The sequence below is a fragment of the Gadus morhua genome, chromosome 14 (assembly GCF_902167405.1).
Source record: "Gadus morhua chromosome 14, gadMor3.0, whole genome shotgun sequence".
Lineage (NCBI taxonomy): Eukaryota > Metazoa > Chordata > Actinopteri > Gadiformes > Gadidae > Gadus > Gadus morhua.
Window position 1 is genome coordinate 1,836,411 of NC_044061.1, and position 15,150 is coordinate 1,851,560.

At 50.1% G+C, this 15,150-nt stretch overlaps 2 protein-coding genes across 2 annotated transcripts; both read right to left on the bottom strand.

The window, feature by feature from the left end:
• Window positions 1-481: 481 nt before the first annotated feature.
• fgf4 (fibroblast growth factor 4) lies at window positions 482-5,972 on the bottom strand. The gene is made up of 3 exons (XM_030377968.1): window positions 5,219-5,972; window positions 4,182-4,285; window positions 482-2,577 (listed from the first exon to the last, which is right to left on the bottom strand). The coding sequence occupies exons 1-3, from the start codon at window positions 5,517-5,519 to the stop codon at window positions 2,401-2,403; spliced, it is 582 nt and encodes a 193-aa protein (XP_030233828.1). The 5' UTR covers window positions 5,520-5,972; the 3' UTR covers window positions 482-2,400.
• Window positions 5,973-11,498: 5,526 nt separating this feature from the next.
• fgf3 (fibroblast growth factor 3) lies at window positions 11,499-14,575 on the bottom strand. Its single transcript, XM_030377957.1, has 3 exons — window positions 14,091-14,575; window positions 13,284-13,387; window positions 11,499-12,180 (listed from the first exon to the last, which is right to left on the bottom strand). Exons 1-3 carry the CDS (start codon window positions 14,374-14,376, stop codon window positions 11,788-11,790), a joined length of 783 nt encoding a protein of 260 aa, XP_030233817.1. The 5' UTR covers window positions 14,377-14,575; the 3' UTR covers window positions 11,499-11,787.
• Between the last annotated feature and the right edge of the window lie 575 nt (window positions 14,576-15,150).

The following is a 15,150-nucleotide window of genomic DNA, read 5'->3' on the forward strand; positions in this document are numbered from 1 at the left end:
GGAATTGTTTTTACATTTAACTATATGCGACTAATTCAAATCGAGTTCAGTGGATTTAAAAGTTCCTTTCTTATTCAAGACTATTGATCAGTTATTGGTGAGATTGCCGCCAGAGGGCGCCGGCAGAGTGCGCCTCCAGAAGGCGCCACCAGAGTGCACCTCCAGAAAGCGCCACCAGAGTGCGCCACCAGTATTCGATTTGTCTGATGAGCGCAAGACATGAGGAAGGTCTCAGCTGAATAGGGCATCAGTCTTAATCAGATTGTCGTTTAATCTAGAATTGCATTTTCTATTTGTTTCCCTCCATCCCTGTTCCTCCCTACCTTCCTACGTTTCTTTTCCATGGAGAAGTGTTGCATTTCACGCAGAAATGAATAAATGGTTCATGTTCTGCTCCAGAATTGTCGATTTGGTTTTTCATGACCTGCAGAACGGCTTCACAATCAAGTCATTATCAATGGAAGGAGGGGGAAAATAATAGTGTTTTCAAAGTTATTTTATTGATTCAGTATTAAATAGTATCATCGGTAATTGTTATAACCACCAAGAACTCAAATAGACATTGGACAATAGAAAATGAAACTACAAAGCCAGGTGGAATTGTGGAAAATGCCAGTATAATGGTATACATAAGTAGGTAGGTCATGATATCTGTAAAACAACTAAGATATCAAATCAGAGAGAGTTAACCCCACAGTGACAGTTATCGCCCATCACAAATATAGTCAAGAGGTGGATGTACATCCTTATTCTGTAGATCTGCTGAAGGATTGAACAGTGAACATCTAAATTTGATTCCATATCCTGTATTCTGCACTGTCATGCCAATCAGTATAAACGGAGAACACCTTCGATCAGCCGATGAGCGACTGTACCAGTTTGGTGGGTAATTTCTAACTGGTGTAAGCCCATGGGTTCATTCTGTTAAAGACGTTTCCATTTGTAAGTTGTTGGTTTCTGGAGAAACTTCGTTCTATCACCTTGTTTGCAGTTTCAGCAAATAGGCCTACTGACCTCACGGTTTAGGTTTCAATTTGATTCAAGATACATTTATCGTAACTTCTACTACGTAAAGCACGATTGGTCGGTTACAATCATAAAACGGAATGCTTAATCAGATATTCAAACCATTTTAGGAAAATTAATCAATGCAATCAAAGTCGGTTGAAGTGTGCATAACGAACCAGGAAAGCCAATGTCCAGGCCTCCTATCGGTGGAAACTTAGATCCCATTTAGAAGATTAAAGTTTAGCAACCAACCACCATGTAGGCCTTTAGAAGAGTTTGCCAAACCCTTCTGCCCTACATTCAGTCAGACCCAGGCTATACGCATACCCCCCTGCTCTGACATGAACACCACCACCTTCAGTTACTTAGCGGTTATATTTACATAATATATAGAGAAAAATATAGGGTTACTGGCCTCAGTGTACAGTACACAACAGCTGTCTGTAAATATTTCTGCCATGATTATCCTTTCTAAAAGTAAATGGGGTAAAGATAGCTGGAACGTGACAAGGCGCAACCAGTACAGCATGGCCTCTCACCAAGGCAGCCAAACAGATCATTTAGGGTTTATTATAGAAAAGATATAGAAAAAAAAGAACGGGTCAGAATCGCGTTAATCCACTGGCCTATGGCTGTGGTTCTGCTGAGACAGAGGAGGCCAGAGACAAGGCTACAGAGAAGATATGTGGCCCCTCTCTTAAATGCAACTTATTGGGGTGTACAATATCAAACAAGGAATACTTTATGACTTTTTTCCGACAGTCTTCAGCAAAGTTCAAGAGTTCAGAGTTCAGCCTTCTCGAAGAGCTAAAAACAGCTCGCTGGAGATCCCCCCCCCCCGATCCGTTCATTACTCTTGCTCTCCCAAAAACCGTAAGGTGATCCCGTCTGAACGACGTCAAACATAGAGGCCCAAACACTGGCCCTCCGTGGGTCTATCGCAGAGGGCTGCTTTGGCTATTGTTGTTTCGGTTGGTTTGTATGACTTTGTCTTTAAGACTGCAAAGCTAAAAGGTACAATGGTGACCAACTATTTGTAGTGCAATACTCATCCAACAAATAAATCTTCTGAATCTTCTGAAATATTATTTTTCACCAGTGCAAATAACTATTATTCAAATATGATATCATCCTGACCAATGATAAATTAGTATAAACAAAACATAAATACTTTTGTTCACTTGCGATCACATAGTTCATTCGCAAGTAGGCCTACATCGTCACGTGTTTCCCGTAAACAAAATGGAAATATTCAACTATAAATAAAAAAAATACGAAGTAAAAATATCAAGATAGGATCCACTCGGATGTGTCGAGGACAGGTAAAGTGCAGAGTTCCCCATCTCCTTCCCAACCTGCTCAAAGGCTGCGGCAGTCTATTTCTGACACCACTCAGATTCTTGGCAAGAAGTGCGTCATGGTCATGGCGGGAGACACTCGGTTTCCTCTTTTTGTTTTGCCGCTCTTGCTCAGGCCGATGAACATCCGCGGGTGAACCGCCGACTCGTAGGCGTTGTAGTTGTTGGCCAACAGCGTCTCGCGGAACTTACACTCATTGCTGTAGTGCGACTGGAATAGAGGAGGGGGGGGGGGGGAGAAATAGCTATTATTGAGATGTCGATGGTTGAAGAGATATGAGACAAAGTAAAAAATCCCGTAGCCATGTTTATGTGTACTTTTAATTGTTAGATGATAGATATCAAACAATCGCCTCTATTTTGAGTCGTCAATATTTAGAGTGTTTCTGAATGGTCAGTGGTCAGGTTAATGAGACCGAGACTAATGAAACCACCGCGTCTCCGCACCCTCCTGTGTGTGTGTGTGTGTGTGTGTGTGTGTGTGTGTGTGTGTGTGTGTGTGTGTGTGTGTGTGTGTGTGTGTGTGTGTGTGTGTGTGTGTGTGTGTGTGTCTGTGTGTGTGTGTGTGTGTGTGTGTGTGTGTGTGTGTCTGTCTGTGTGTGTGCGTTTGTCTGGCTGTGTGCGTGTGTGTCTGTCTGTGTGTGTGCGTTTGTCTGGCTGTGTGCGTGTGTTTGCCTGTGTGTGTGTGTGTGTGTGTGTGTGTGTGTGTGTGTGTGTGTGTGTGTGTGTGTGTGTGTGTGTGTGTGTGTGTGTGTGTGTGTGTGTGTGTGTGTGTGTGCCTGTCTGTCTGCCCTTGTGTGCGTGAGTGTGCGTGTGTGTGTGTGTGTGTGTGTGTGTGTGTGTGTGTGTGTGTGTGTGTGTGAGTGTGTGTGTGTTCAGCTTATGGGGGTCTATTGAGCAGCACTCTGCTGGAGGACAGACGGCTCGCGGCGGCTATGCCTGGAATGGAATGCCTGTCTGGATAATGGACTACCTCCAGCTCTGAGGGTTATCCGGCCACAATGAAAACAGAGACCAACGCATGCTATTGTCCGGCATCACAAGTGGCCTAGTGGACTCTTAACGCCCCCCCCCCCCCTCCAAACACACACATACGCACTAGGCCCCTGGTGTGTGTCGGCCCCTGGTGTGTGTCGGCCCCTGGTGTGTCGGCCCCTGGTGTGTCGGCCCCTGGTGTGTCGGCCCCTGGTGTGTCGGCCCCTGGTGTGTCGGCCCCTGGTGTGTCGGCCCCTGGTGTTTGTCGGCCCCTGGTGTGTGTCGGCCCCTGGTGTGTGTCGGCCCCTGGTGTGTGTCGGCCCCTGGTGTGTCGGCCCCTGGTGTGTCGGCCCCTGGTGTGTGCTGGCCCCTGGAGTGGGTTGGCCCCTGGTGTGTTGGCCCCTGGTGTGTGCTGGCCCCTGGAGTGGGTTGGCCCCTGGTGTGTTGGCCCCTGGTGTGTCGGCCCCTGGTGTGTTGGCCCCTGGTGTGTCGGCCCCTGGTGTGTTGGCCCCTGGTGTGTCGGCCCCTGGTGTGTTGGCCCCTGGTGTGTCGGCCCCTGGTGTGTTGGCCCCTGGTGTGTTGGCCCCTGGTGTGTGTTGGCCCCCCCGGGGTTGCCCCTGGTGGGGCCCCTGATGAAGGGCCCTGGTGTGTGATGGCCCCCCTGGGGTGACGTGGCCACTGAGTTGGCCCTTGTTGTGGCCCCTGGTGAGGGCCCCCTGGAGAGAGGCCCCCCCTGGTGCAGCCCCCTACTGGGGCCCCCTGTTGGGCATCTACCGGTGAGACGGAGGCCAGCCTCGCTCCGATGGGCGAAATCAAGTGTAATTTAAGCGGTTGACTCACGGATCCGTACAGCTTCCCCCGGCTGTTGAGCGCTACGAATAGCCCGCTGCGTCTCCCGAACAGAGTGACGATCCCCCTCTCCGTCGGGGAGATCTCCAGAAGACCTGATCCACAAGGAAAGAAAGAGAAGGCGTTACGTCGAAGAGATGAGCGACAACAAGGCGTGCGTAAAAGTTGACGCTGGTGCGCCTCGATGATTCATTTAATAAACGGATCAGTGCCAAAAGCCTGTAATTTACCAATAAGGTAGATTACTTCAATGCGAATTACGCTGCCCGAGATAGGCTAATCGAAGGACTAATCGATACAATATATATAATTACTAATACAATAGATAATAGACTAGTGACCCACTCGCGTGGCAACCATAGCCTACTGTACACCGGATCCGATTCATGTGAGCAGACAAACATGTTGTTCCAATCCAAGCCATGAACCGGAGTGCATTTCTTTCTGACAGGTCGGATATGAGTTGATGTTGTTGTTATTCTCTGAGCCCCTGAATGTCACAGAGCGAGCGTCTTTGTCTGAAACGGACATCAATTATCCCGGTCGGGCCAGCGGGGTTAATCTGCCGAAGCAGATGGATCTATAAGCGTCCTGAGTTGAGGGGCTGCCGGACACTCCTGCGTCCCTCAGATCTCTGGTTACCAGACAGTCTGAGGCACCTACCGTCACCACCTACCTCTGTCTGCAGCACCCACCCACCCACCTACCTCTGAACCGCCGACCAGCCCCTACCACCTCCTGATATGGGACGTGTATTTGTGTTTGCTATCGGCATACATTTTATTCTGTTTCCGTGTTTTTGATTATAATGAGTCTGACATGCATGTCATTAACCTCTAAACTACCAGGTCGCCCAGAAAAATACTTTCCTCCATCAACCCAACAAACCATAAAGAACACAGCTACAGCAAGAATACAGTCAAGTCAGTAAAGTCGATACAGTCATATTCTGATGATGTTGTGGGACATGAGAATGTAAAGTGACACAACGTCAATGTTCCCAAACGGTTTCCCCCGGGCCGACTCACTGTAGCGGTTCTCGTTGTGCACCCCCGTGATCCTGCCGTCCGGAAGAACCTGGATGTGGAACCCGATGCCCACGTTGCAGTAGAGGCGCCGGAGCCGCTTGATGCCCAGCAGGTAGTCACTGTCCCGGCTGGTGTCTCGCTTCTCCCCGGGGTTCCGGGACAGGGATCGGGAGTACAGGGTCTCCCAGCGGCGCTCCGCCGTACCGTTTCCCCTCCCGGCGAACACGAACGGGGCGCACCGTGCGAGGCTGGCGACCAGTCCCAGGACCAGTACCGCCAGCAGGGCGGACTGGGAGCCCATCCTGAGCTACTGGCCTGTCGGTGGAGGGACGTCTAGCGCGCTAAAAATATCCGACCGGTGCCTTCCTTTGCGCTGAACTCCAAAGAAGAAGAAACGGAATAGGAAACAGCAGTTCAGACAGGCGTTCATTCCAAGAGGGCGACACGCGAGGCAGGCCACTTACTGGAGCGACTGGGAGGACGCACTGGGAGCGCGTGGAGTGTCCAGTATGACAACAGAGCAGAAGTTCTTACGGAGGTCAAAGTGCGACTCCAGCAGCGACGGTTAGTGGAGAGGTATTGGTCTCCTAGTCTAGTCCACTTCGGTCATGACACTCTTCGCTTGTCGACTTTATTTATATCTGCGGCGACATTACATCACGTACCGGCCACCGCATCACGGGACAGCTCCAAACCACTCCAAGGGGCACGGGAACACATGCGTAATGAACCCAAGAGGACCGACGCACTATTGAAACCGAAGAATGGCCGTCTTATCTCAAATACAACTCTGAGGTCTAGAGAAGCTGAAGAATACTTTATAGAAATGTCTTCTTTGTTGCCACTTTATCAGAACGCAGAATTCATAATTGATGTATGGAAGGATGTCAGATAGGAAGCGGCTGTATTAACAAACCGTTAAGACGGGGCAGGAGACAGTTCCATAAATGAACAATAACAGGAATAAACAAAGGTCAAACCAATCGGGAAAGGCACTAATGTAAGATTTATAGAGGAAAAAAGGAAATAACGTTCCGGGTTCATAAGAATAGCAATGGAGAGATATAATATGATGATAGCAGTGTGATCGCCTCGCCTATAGAGGCTTTGTCTTGTGATGATCATTGTCCCTAACGTGACACAGTTTAGGCTATTTATGTATCAGCCCTTTATGCATCAATATATTATAGGCATCAATCCTTTGTATATAAATTCTATATTTATCAGCATGTAGATTTATTAGAAAATGGTTTAGTAATTAGATTAAATATTTTACCAAATTAAGGCAGTTACCTTTTCTGAAATCAATTCACTCTGGGACTATAAATCGATAAAACATTTAGTCAATTTGTGGAAATGAATACAACTAAATGGCATGGACGCACACAACCAAAAATGTGTGTGTAGGCCTGCCTCGTATTTTGACTTATTGTCTGTACGGTATTTATTCACTGCGCATGGCACACAGGCCTCTCATTGATGGTCATCCATTCTCCATGTTCACCCAGTGATGGAGACTCTGGGATGGCGCCCCCCCCTTTACGCACACGCTGAGGTTCCGCGTGATGTCCTTTCTCACGTTCACGTTTGGTTGATCCTCAATAAACAAAAGCTTTGCTCTTTCTCTGCTGCCAATCTGAGTCCTGAGATTCGTCAGATCCCCAGAGAGACCTGGTCCCCGGGTCTAGATCGGGCCCCGGCGGTTGGGTCCGCTGCCCCTGGTCCCCGGGTCTAGATCGGGCCCCGGCGGTAAGGTCCGCTGCCCCTGGTGCCCTTAAGGGGGCTGTGATCCAGGACCTGCTGGCCCTGCAGGACGCGTCTTTTGCAGGCGGTGGGATCTGATCTCAGCGTGTATTCAGCGGGACTGCGGAGGCTTGACGGGCGAACAACAGGAGCACGCGTGCGTGTTTGTCACACGGGAGCAAAGATCAGAGTAAAGGAACGCGAAGCACCCAACATGTGTTTCAGTCCCTCTATTGTACAGTTCTACACATTCCGCTCCATGCCTGTTGGATGGTGTTGTGTTGTTGAAGGATACGGCCTATATAAAGTAAAGTACATAAGGTACTGGTACTACTATGTCCAAGACTTTGGCAGTAGGTTCCAGTGTCGCTCTCCATGGTACTAACTTACTGGATTTGTTGTGCGTAAAAGTTCTCCGCATTCTAACCAGCCGATCACTTCACAGTGGTTCGTTGCTCTGAACACGACTCAGATCGTTCCAGGTGTTGCTGTTGTGATGAAAACGGTGCAGTATAGGAATAATGCATGCAATAATGCATTTATTTTAAATGTATAGGCTAGGTCATTAGTCGGGGAAAGCAATGTAGAATGTAGAATTGCTCAACATTCAGTCTAAGATTTTTAGACTAAACACTATAATTGTCTAATTTATATTGGTGAATATTTGACATTTGTCGGATGGAATTTGAACCAATCATCACATTTCAAGAATCATAACTACACTACCCAGAAGCCTCGTCACACAGGCCCTAGCTTGCTCCGAACCATTACTATCGATCCTTCACACACACACACACACACACACACACACACACACACACACACACACACACACACACACACACACACACACACACACACACACACACACACACACACACACACACACACAAAATACAATGTTTTTTAGATTTGTACGTTTGTACAAGCTACCCCAACTAAGTGTCATTAAATTAAATGTTAACTAGGTTGTCGCCTGCTCGTCAATTAACCAATCAGTGATCCGCAATCAAGGCTGCATCGAAGTCGCGCATTTGATTTGAGCAACACGCGTCTCTGCAGCATCTCTCTCTCAATAAGTGTTGCATTACCGCCACCTGCTGGTCGGTCCCATGGCGCTCCTATTTCGGCAACGCTATGCACTGTTCTTCGTGAAAAGGGAGCAGGACATATGTTCCAGAACGTAGTTGCATGTTTGAATAGTGAAAATCAGTAGCGGTGCCTGAAAGGTTATCCTAGGAATTTGACCAGAACTAGAAGCTTATGTGAACAGTGAGGTGGAAAGGACTTCATCCCATCATCCAGCTAGACGGTGATGGCCTTGATTGGCAGCTGGGAACTCTGATCTTCCAGGAGTAGAAGGACCTTTCTGTCTCGGCTCACCGTGGTTTGCTCTGAAAATGCTCGAGCCTGATTGCTGCTTTTTTATTATTTTCTTCATATTACAGATTACAAGGAAATAAGGTTTATTTTTTGTGAAAGCAGAAAAATCGCAAAAACAACTGGTCCGCATGGGCTCTGTCCATTGGCTGCAGATTACTCTGTCGGCCTATCTTCATTCAACGAATCACATGGGGTTCCAACAACCCCATGGCAACACAACGTGTGTAACTCTAAAGTGACTGACTGACATCATAAAAGCATTTAATGAAATTCATATAAAAATGCATAAAAAACAAAGTAACATACCCTGCCTTTAAATATACATATTTCGTTTGTCATCTTATGTAGGTCTTTAAAGAAATAATATATAGCCTAAGGAAAATGTAAAATCAAGAACAGTCGGCCTATATGGTAATAGGTTAGATGTCTTGAATAATGTGCTAATATGGAGGATAGGCCTGCAGTTAGAAATTTGCCAGACAACTTAGACATCATGTGGGAGATTGTCTGGGGAAGTGAATGTCTTGTCTTTAGATATGGATATAAACGTCCATCAAATGACATGTGTATGTAGGTTTGTTTCCATACCGCCGAAGGGGGCACTTGTGGTGGAAACCATCGCCTCTCTGGGCTACAGGACACTGTAGCCCTTGTAGCCCTACAGTGGTGGACTGCCTCCACCACTGATGGGAGAGGTTCACCTCAGGTCAGCCACCTATTTTAACCAGATAATGTGCTGGTTTTAAGATACATATATATATATATATATATATATATATATATATATATACACGTTATAGATGCAGAACCTTGTGGGTATTGAAAGGACCAACGTTTCAGTCCATCCACTTTTATCCAAACCTTCTATCTCAGTGAAATAGTAAGGCGACCAAAAGCAACGGAGACCAGATGGATTTCAGAAGATAACCACTGGTTGGCTAATAGTCGGATGGTGTTAGATGTTCACCCAAAGTCTGCATGCTGAGTGCACAATTTATTATCATTTAATAGTATTAAATAAATAATACTGTAATCGTCTCTGCAAGTTAAATGGATTATGTCTTAATTATATCCAAACCAAAAAAATATACGAGCAATATTGACAGATCAGGGTAAAAAGAGACAACTGGTATCCAGCCAAATGTATCATCATTTATCATTATTCTGTTTATTAATCATCTCGACATCTACATATATGAACATCATGATCATTTATTTGAACAAACGATGACAGACTCTAATATTTTACGCTGGTAAACCAGTCTAAAGCACAGACAGAGTGTCCCTTTGAACCTCAGCCCTGACTGGTGTCCTGTGACCACACAGCCTAGTGCAGCCTCGTTAATCCAGAGCCTCCGCAAAACTTTAGACCAACTGCTCTCCTCGCATCTTCTATTCTGAATATTCGAGACAAAGCGATCGGGCCATTATGTTACTCGTATCCAGATGCCTCCAGGGTCCTCCTTATCAATAGTACTGTCACCCACCCACCCATTAGTGACTTAAAGGGGGGTTGCTTTACCACCACCAGGCCAGTCATAGCAGGAGGGCCCCGATAGGGGACCGTCGGGGAAGGGGCTCCACAACATTTCCCCAGTAGTAGGGTAAGATATATGATATAAAACGTGTTAATAAGACGCCATGGCACCCCGTGGCCCAGGGTGTGAGCGGCTCTCTGCTGCTTGTGGACCTGCTCTCCTTGTTTATGGACTCCACACATTCGGTCTTTCCCACAGAAAGGCCGAGCAGTCCTGGGACGCTGCTTCCCAGGCCCCCCATGGGAGGGGCCTTTGTGAGGCCAGGATGCCTCCCCAGCCCGCAGGTATAGGATGACAGGCCTTTATATTCCTCTACCTATAGATGTTTGGCAGCCATTCACACACGCAGCTCTTAAGCTGCCTGCTGAAACAATGCGCATCTAGAAGAGGAGTTTGTATGGGTTCAATAAATTAGCGCTCGCACTATTTCTCCGCACTGGGTTGTGAGTTCAGCGGGGCTCCAGGAAAGCTGGTTTACTAGATGAGTGACACAGGAGGGAAACTGAGATGATAAAAAACGCATGTTTAAATAAAATAAATGTAGTTAGTGGGAAAAACAAAGTGTTTTTGCTACCAGTGATGTCTAAATAAATCCTCCCTATGTTGCTAGCATTCCCTTCTTCTCAGTGTCAGTCGGACGTTAAACAGCAGTGTCCAATAGCACCACCTTCTATCAGTGGACCTCGGTAAGTTTGTAATGACCAACAATGTGCTAGAGTTTCTGTCACTTTTCTTTAAAAACAGTTACAACAAATAAAACAATCATATACACATTAAACAAAATACATTTCTCTGTTTTTTGAATTCTTGGGATTATGGAGTCTATCTTTGGGGTTTATATTGTGGCAAAAATAACACATAAGGTCTTGGGCCAACTCCCTCGGCTAAAAGGAAAGAACAAATCAGTTTAGACCGAGTATCCTTTCTTTCTATTTATCTTCTGCCCATGAAACGTTTTGTGAAATGAATGACACTGAGCGTAAAAAGGAGCAATATTGTTGAAATGTAAAAAAAACTTTCAATAATAACTTAAAAAAATACAGGCACCAAATAAATATAGCATCAGCAAATATACAAATTTCTTAGTAGATCATCACATCAGTATGTCACAGAAATACACAGGCCCCATATCGAGTAATATATCTTTAAAAAGTGCTTTGCTTTGTTCTGTTTCTAATGCCCATTGTCCATCATCTGCACTTTAGTAACTATGCAAACACTTAAATATATCCCAATGTTATGTCCGACGCGGTCTTAAAGCTTACGACGTATTAAAGGAGAACGGTGGGAGCCACACTGCTGCGTGTTGAAGTACTAGACTTAATAAAAGTTCTTAAGGACTCAGGCAACGTCCCTCGGGTGTGCCCGGTCTCAGCGTCCTCCTTCATGTCCCGGACAGTCCTGGAGGACCACGGCCCGGTCTGGGGGACCACGGCCCGTCTGGGGGACCGTGGCCCGGTCTGGAGGAGCACGACCCGGTCTGGGGGACCACGGCCCGGTCTGGAGGACCACGGCCCGGTCTGGGGGACCACGGCCCGTCTGGGGGACCGCGGCCCGGTCTGGAGGACCGCGCCCCGGTCTGGAGGACCACGGCCCGGTCTGGAGGACCGCGCCCCGGTCTGGGGGACCGCGGCCCGGTCTGGAGGACCGCGGCCCGGTCTGGAGGACCGCGCCCCGGTCTGGGGGACCGCGGCCCGGTCTGGAGGACCGCGGCCCGGTCTGGAGGACCGCGGCCCGGTCTGGGGGAACGTCTGATCTGGTCTCAGCCGACGGTCTGTCAGCCCGGTTCCTCAGCCTCGTTACCGAGCTCCCACCCCCGACAGGACGCCTCCGTCTTAGGTCTCTCGGTGGGCCAATCGTCTGGGGTCAGACGCCGCAGACTCAGCCAATCGCAGCCTCCGGACCTCAGTGCTCCTCCCCCCGGCCGCGGCCCTTCCCGCCCCGGTGCCGACGCCTCCTGCGGTCCGTGCGTCCGCCACGGTGGGCGGGGTGGCGGGGGCCCCTGGAGGGCCCCTGGCGCTCCCTCAGCAGACGCCGCACCATCTCGTGGTCCTTGTTGCCGAGGACGCGGGGCAGGAACAGGGAGGCCTTGTCCGTGCTGCGGGTCTTGAAGCCCCGCCGCGGTCGGCCCTTCCCGTTGATGGACACGTACCACTGCCGCTTGGCGCTGGCCCGGCGCCGGGCCCCCGAGGGCCCCGGCGCCGCCGGCTGCTCCGTTGAGTGGTGGCGCGACGCGTACGTGTTGTAGCCCAGCTCGTGGATCCGCTCGATGAACTCACACTCCCTGTTGAACACCTCCTGGGGGAGCGAGGGGAGCAGGAGGGGAGAGGCTCAACACACAACCCCAACGCGGGACACTGCACACGCACTCACCCCTCAGACCCACGTGGTGAGGGCAGTCTGACCCCATCAGACCCACGTGGTGAGGGCAGTCTGACCCCATCAGACCCACGTGGTGAGGGCAGTCTGACCCCCTCAGACCCACGTGGTGAGGGCAGTCTGACCCCCTCAGACCCACGTGGTGAGGGCAGTCTGACCCCATCAGACCCACGTGGTGAGGGCAGTCTGACCCCCTAGACCCACGTGGTGAGGGCAGTCTGACCCCATCAGACCCACGTGGTGAGGGCAGTCTGACCCCCTAGACCCACGTGGTGAGGGCAGTCTGACCCCCTAGACCCACGTGGTGAGGGCAGTCTGACCCCCTCAGACCCACGTGGTGAGGGCAGTCTGACCCCCTCAGACCCACGTGGTGAGGGCAGAGTCTGACCCCCTAGACCCACGTGGTGAGGGCAGAGTCTGACCCCCTCAGACCCACGTGGTGAGGGCAGTCTGACCCCTCAGACCCACGTGGTGAGGGCAGTCTGACCCCCTAGACCCACGTGGTGAGGGCAGTCTGACCCCCTAGACCCACGTGGTGAGGGCAGTCTGACCCCCTCAGACCCACGTGGTGAGGGCAGTCTGACCCCCTCAGACCCACGTGGTGAGGGCAGAGTCTGACCCCCTAGACCCACGTGGTGAGGGCAGAGTCTGACCCCCTCAGACCCACGTGGTGAGGGCAGTCTGACCCCTCAGACCCACGTGGTGAGGGCAGTCTGACCCCCTCAGACCCACATGGTGAGGGCAGAGTCTGACCCCATCAGACCCACGTGGTGAGGGCAGAGTCTGACCCCCTAGACCCACATGGTGAGGGCAGTCTGACCCCCTAAACCCACATGATGATGCTTCTTCATGAATAACTCTGCTACTACATCCTTGTCTGTGAGACCCAGATAACTGACCTCCGTATGCTAGGGGAGGCACTTCAATGATTTCTGCTAGGCCTAATATCAATCAGTTAGCAATGCATTGTAATAGATGACTGTGGCCTGAGCACACCACAATCTGTATTAATGAATGCTTACCGAGGCGTACAGACGCCCTTTGTCGTTCATGGCCAGGTACCGACCCGAGAAGATCCCTTTGATGGCCACAACGCCCACGTCCACCGCGGTGATCTCCATGATGCCTGAGATTTGGGACCAGAGACAAACACCGGTTAGATTAAAGTAGCGTTACAGTCATTGGCTTTTAGCGGGGGTTGAGAGTTTCCGAGTTCGAGACCCGAAGGCTGTGAGCTCTGAGCCTCGCGGGATGTGAGCCTTTTGTTCCTCCGGGGTCGGGGTCTCGACCCGTTTCGGGTCCCACCCCAAAAAGAAAAAAACGGACAATCTACCGTCATTTACCAAATGTGGCAATATTTTTTATTTTTATTTTTATGGTTTTCGTTCCACGATCCGGTTGATGTATAATAAAAACAGTTCATAAAACAGCTCCCGTAAGGCCTGAGCGTTCAACATTAAATTGGACGTTGGGCACCACGACGTCCTGAAGTACATTAGGTTTCGCTTTTCTAAATCATCCACCGATAAATAAATGATATTAGTAAATCGTTTTGGATTAAATGATTGAATCAATAAAGTCATTCAGAGCGTTTAAAATGAACGTTAAACATTAGAGACTCTATCCTGTTAAACCCTAAAGACTAAAAGGCTATTGTCCCAATCTCTCACTGGACATAAAGGGCATCATGTCCTGACACCTCGGGCGTAGCCGGTCCAAGCAGGCGTTTGAGCAGCATAATAATGTATTAAGAATATGATTAATAATAAGAATAATATTAATAATAATTAATGTCAAGTGGAGGTAGGCTATATGACCCCGAAACTCACTAAGCTGGTGGTTCTCCTCCAGTGACCCGTCGACCCTCCCGGACGGGTGGACCTGCAGATGGTATTTGGTCGCGCAGTAAAGTTTCCTGCGCCGCGGCGCTCCCCCGAGGTGCTCGTACACGCCGCCGCGCCCCCCCGCATCCCGCCGCCGCCGGGGGTCGCACGCAGGGCCCCGGGAACACGGGGCTCCCTCAGTCCTCCCGTACCCCGGGGACACCGGCGGGGACACCGGCGACACCGAGCCCAGGGAGCTCAGCAGTAACAGCAGAGGAAGGAGGATCATCATGGCATGGTCCGCTCGGCGCTGGGTCTGAAGGAAAGGGGCGCCTCTGGTGGCCCCATCAGCGGTCGGCCGGGGTATCCTCCGGACGCGGGGCGCTGGGTCCTCCGGGCATTGAACACGGGGTCCGAGGAGCTCCGGCAGGGCTGGAGTGATCCGCACTAACCAGCCCGGGGACAGAGCGGTGGTCTACTGCCCGCGGGGGGGGCTGCTCCTCTCTCTCTCCGCGGGGGGCTGCTCCTCTCTCTACCCTGCTCCTCTCTCTCTCTCTCTCTCTCTCTCTCTCTCTCTCTCTCTCTCTCTCTCTCTCTCTCTCTCTCTCTCTCTCTCTCTCTCTCTCTCTCTCTCTCTCTCTCTGCCCTCCGACGCCCCCTCAGACCCTCCCAAAAAAGAAGAAAAACCAAACCGAATGCTGGCAAATCCTCTCCTGCTTCCGACTTAGTGGCTATCGTGAGATTTTGCTGATCCCCAGTGAGCGCAAATATAAAAGCAGCTTGCGGTGACAATAGGCTGAACTGGGACCAGCAGGTACAAAGGAAAGGGGAGGCAGAGGCACCGGGCCTGTGAAGGGAGAGACGCGGCGTGGATGAAGTTACACAGCGTTACACACAGCGGTGGTTTAGTGCACAACACCGCAGCACAAAGCGACCGGCCGGCGGAGGGCAGGTCTCTCCTCTGAACTCCTCTTTTGAAATATCCCAAAGACCAATTACACACACCAAATGATACACCCCGGGCTGAGACACGGTCCAGGGTAACAGGTGAGGGGGCGAGGAAGGG

Excerpts from the sequence above, each read along its gene's own strand:
- fgf3 (XM_030377957.1), bottom strand. The coding sequence starts at position 14,376 with ATGATGATCCTCCTTCCTCTGCTGTTACTGCTGAGCTCCCTGGGCTCG. Across the intron at positions 13,388-14,090 it reads GGAGGAGAACCACCAGCTTA|GCATCATGGAGATCACCGCG; the intron begins GTGAGTTTCGGG and ends CCCAAATCTCAG. Across the intron at positions 12,181-13,283 it reads AAGGGCGTCTGTACGCCTCG|GAGGTGTTCAACAGGGAGTG; the intron begins GTAAGCATTCAT and ends TCGCTCCCCCAG.
- fgf4 (XM_030377968.1), bottom strand. The coding sequence starts at position 5,519 with ATGGGCTCCCAGTCCGCCCTGCTGGCGGTACTGGTCCTGGGACTGGTC. Across the intron at positions 4,286-5,218 it reads GCACAACGAGAACCGCTACA|GTCTTCTGGAGATCTCCCCG; the intron begins GTGAGTCGGCCC and ends CTTGTGGATCAG. Across the intron at positions 2,578-4,181 it reads GGGGGAAGCTGTACGGATCC|TCGCACTACAGCAATGAGTG; the intron begins GTGAGTCAACCG and ends CCTCTATTCCAG.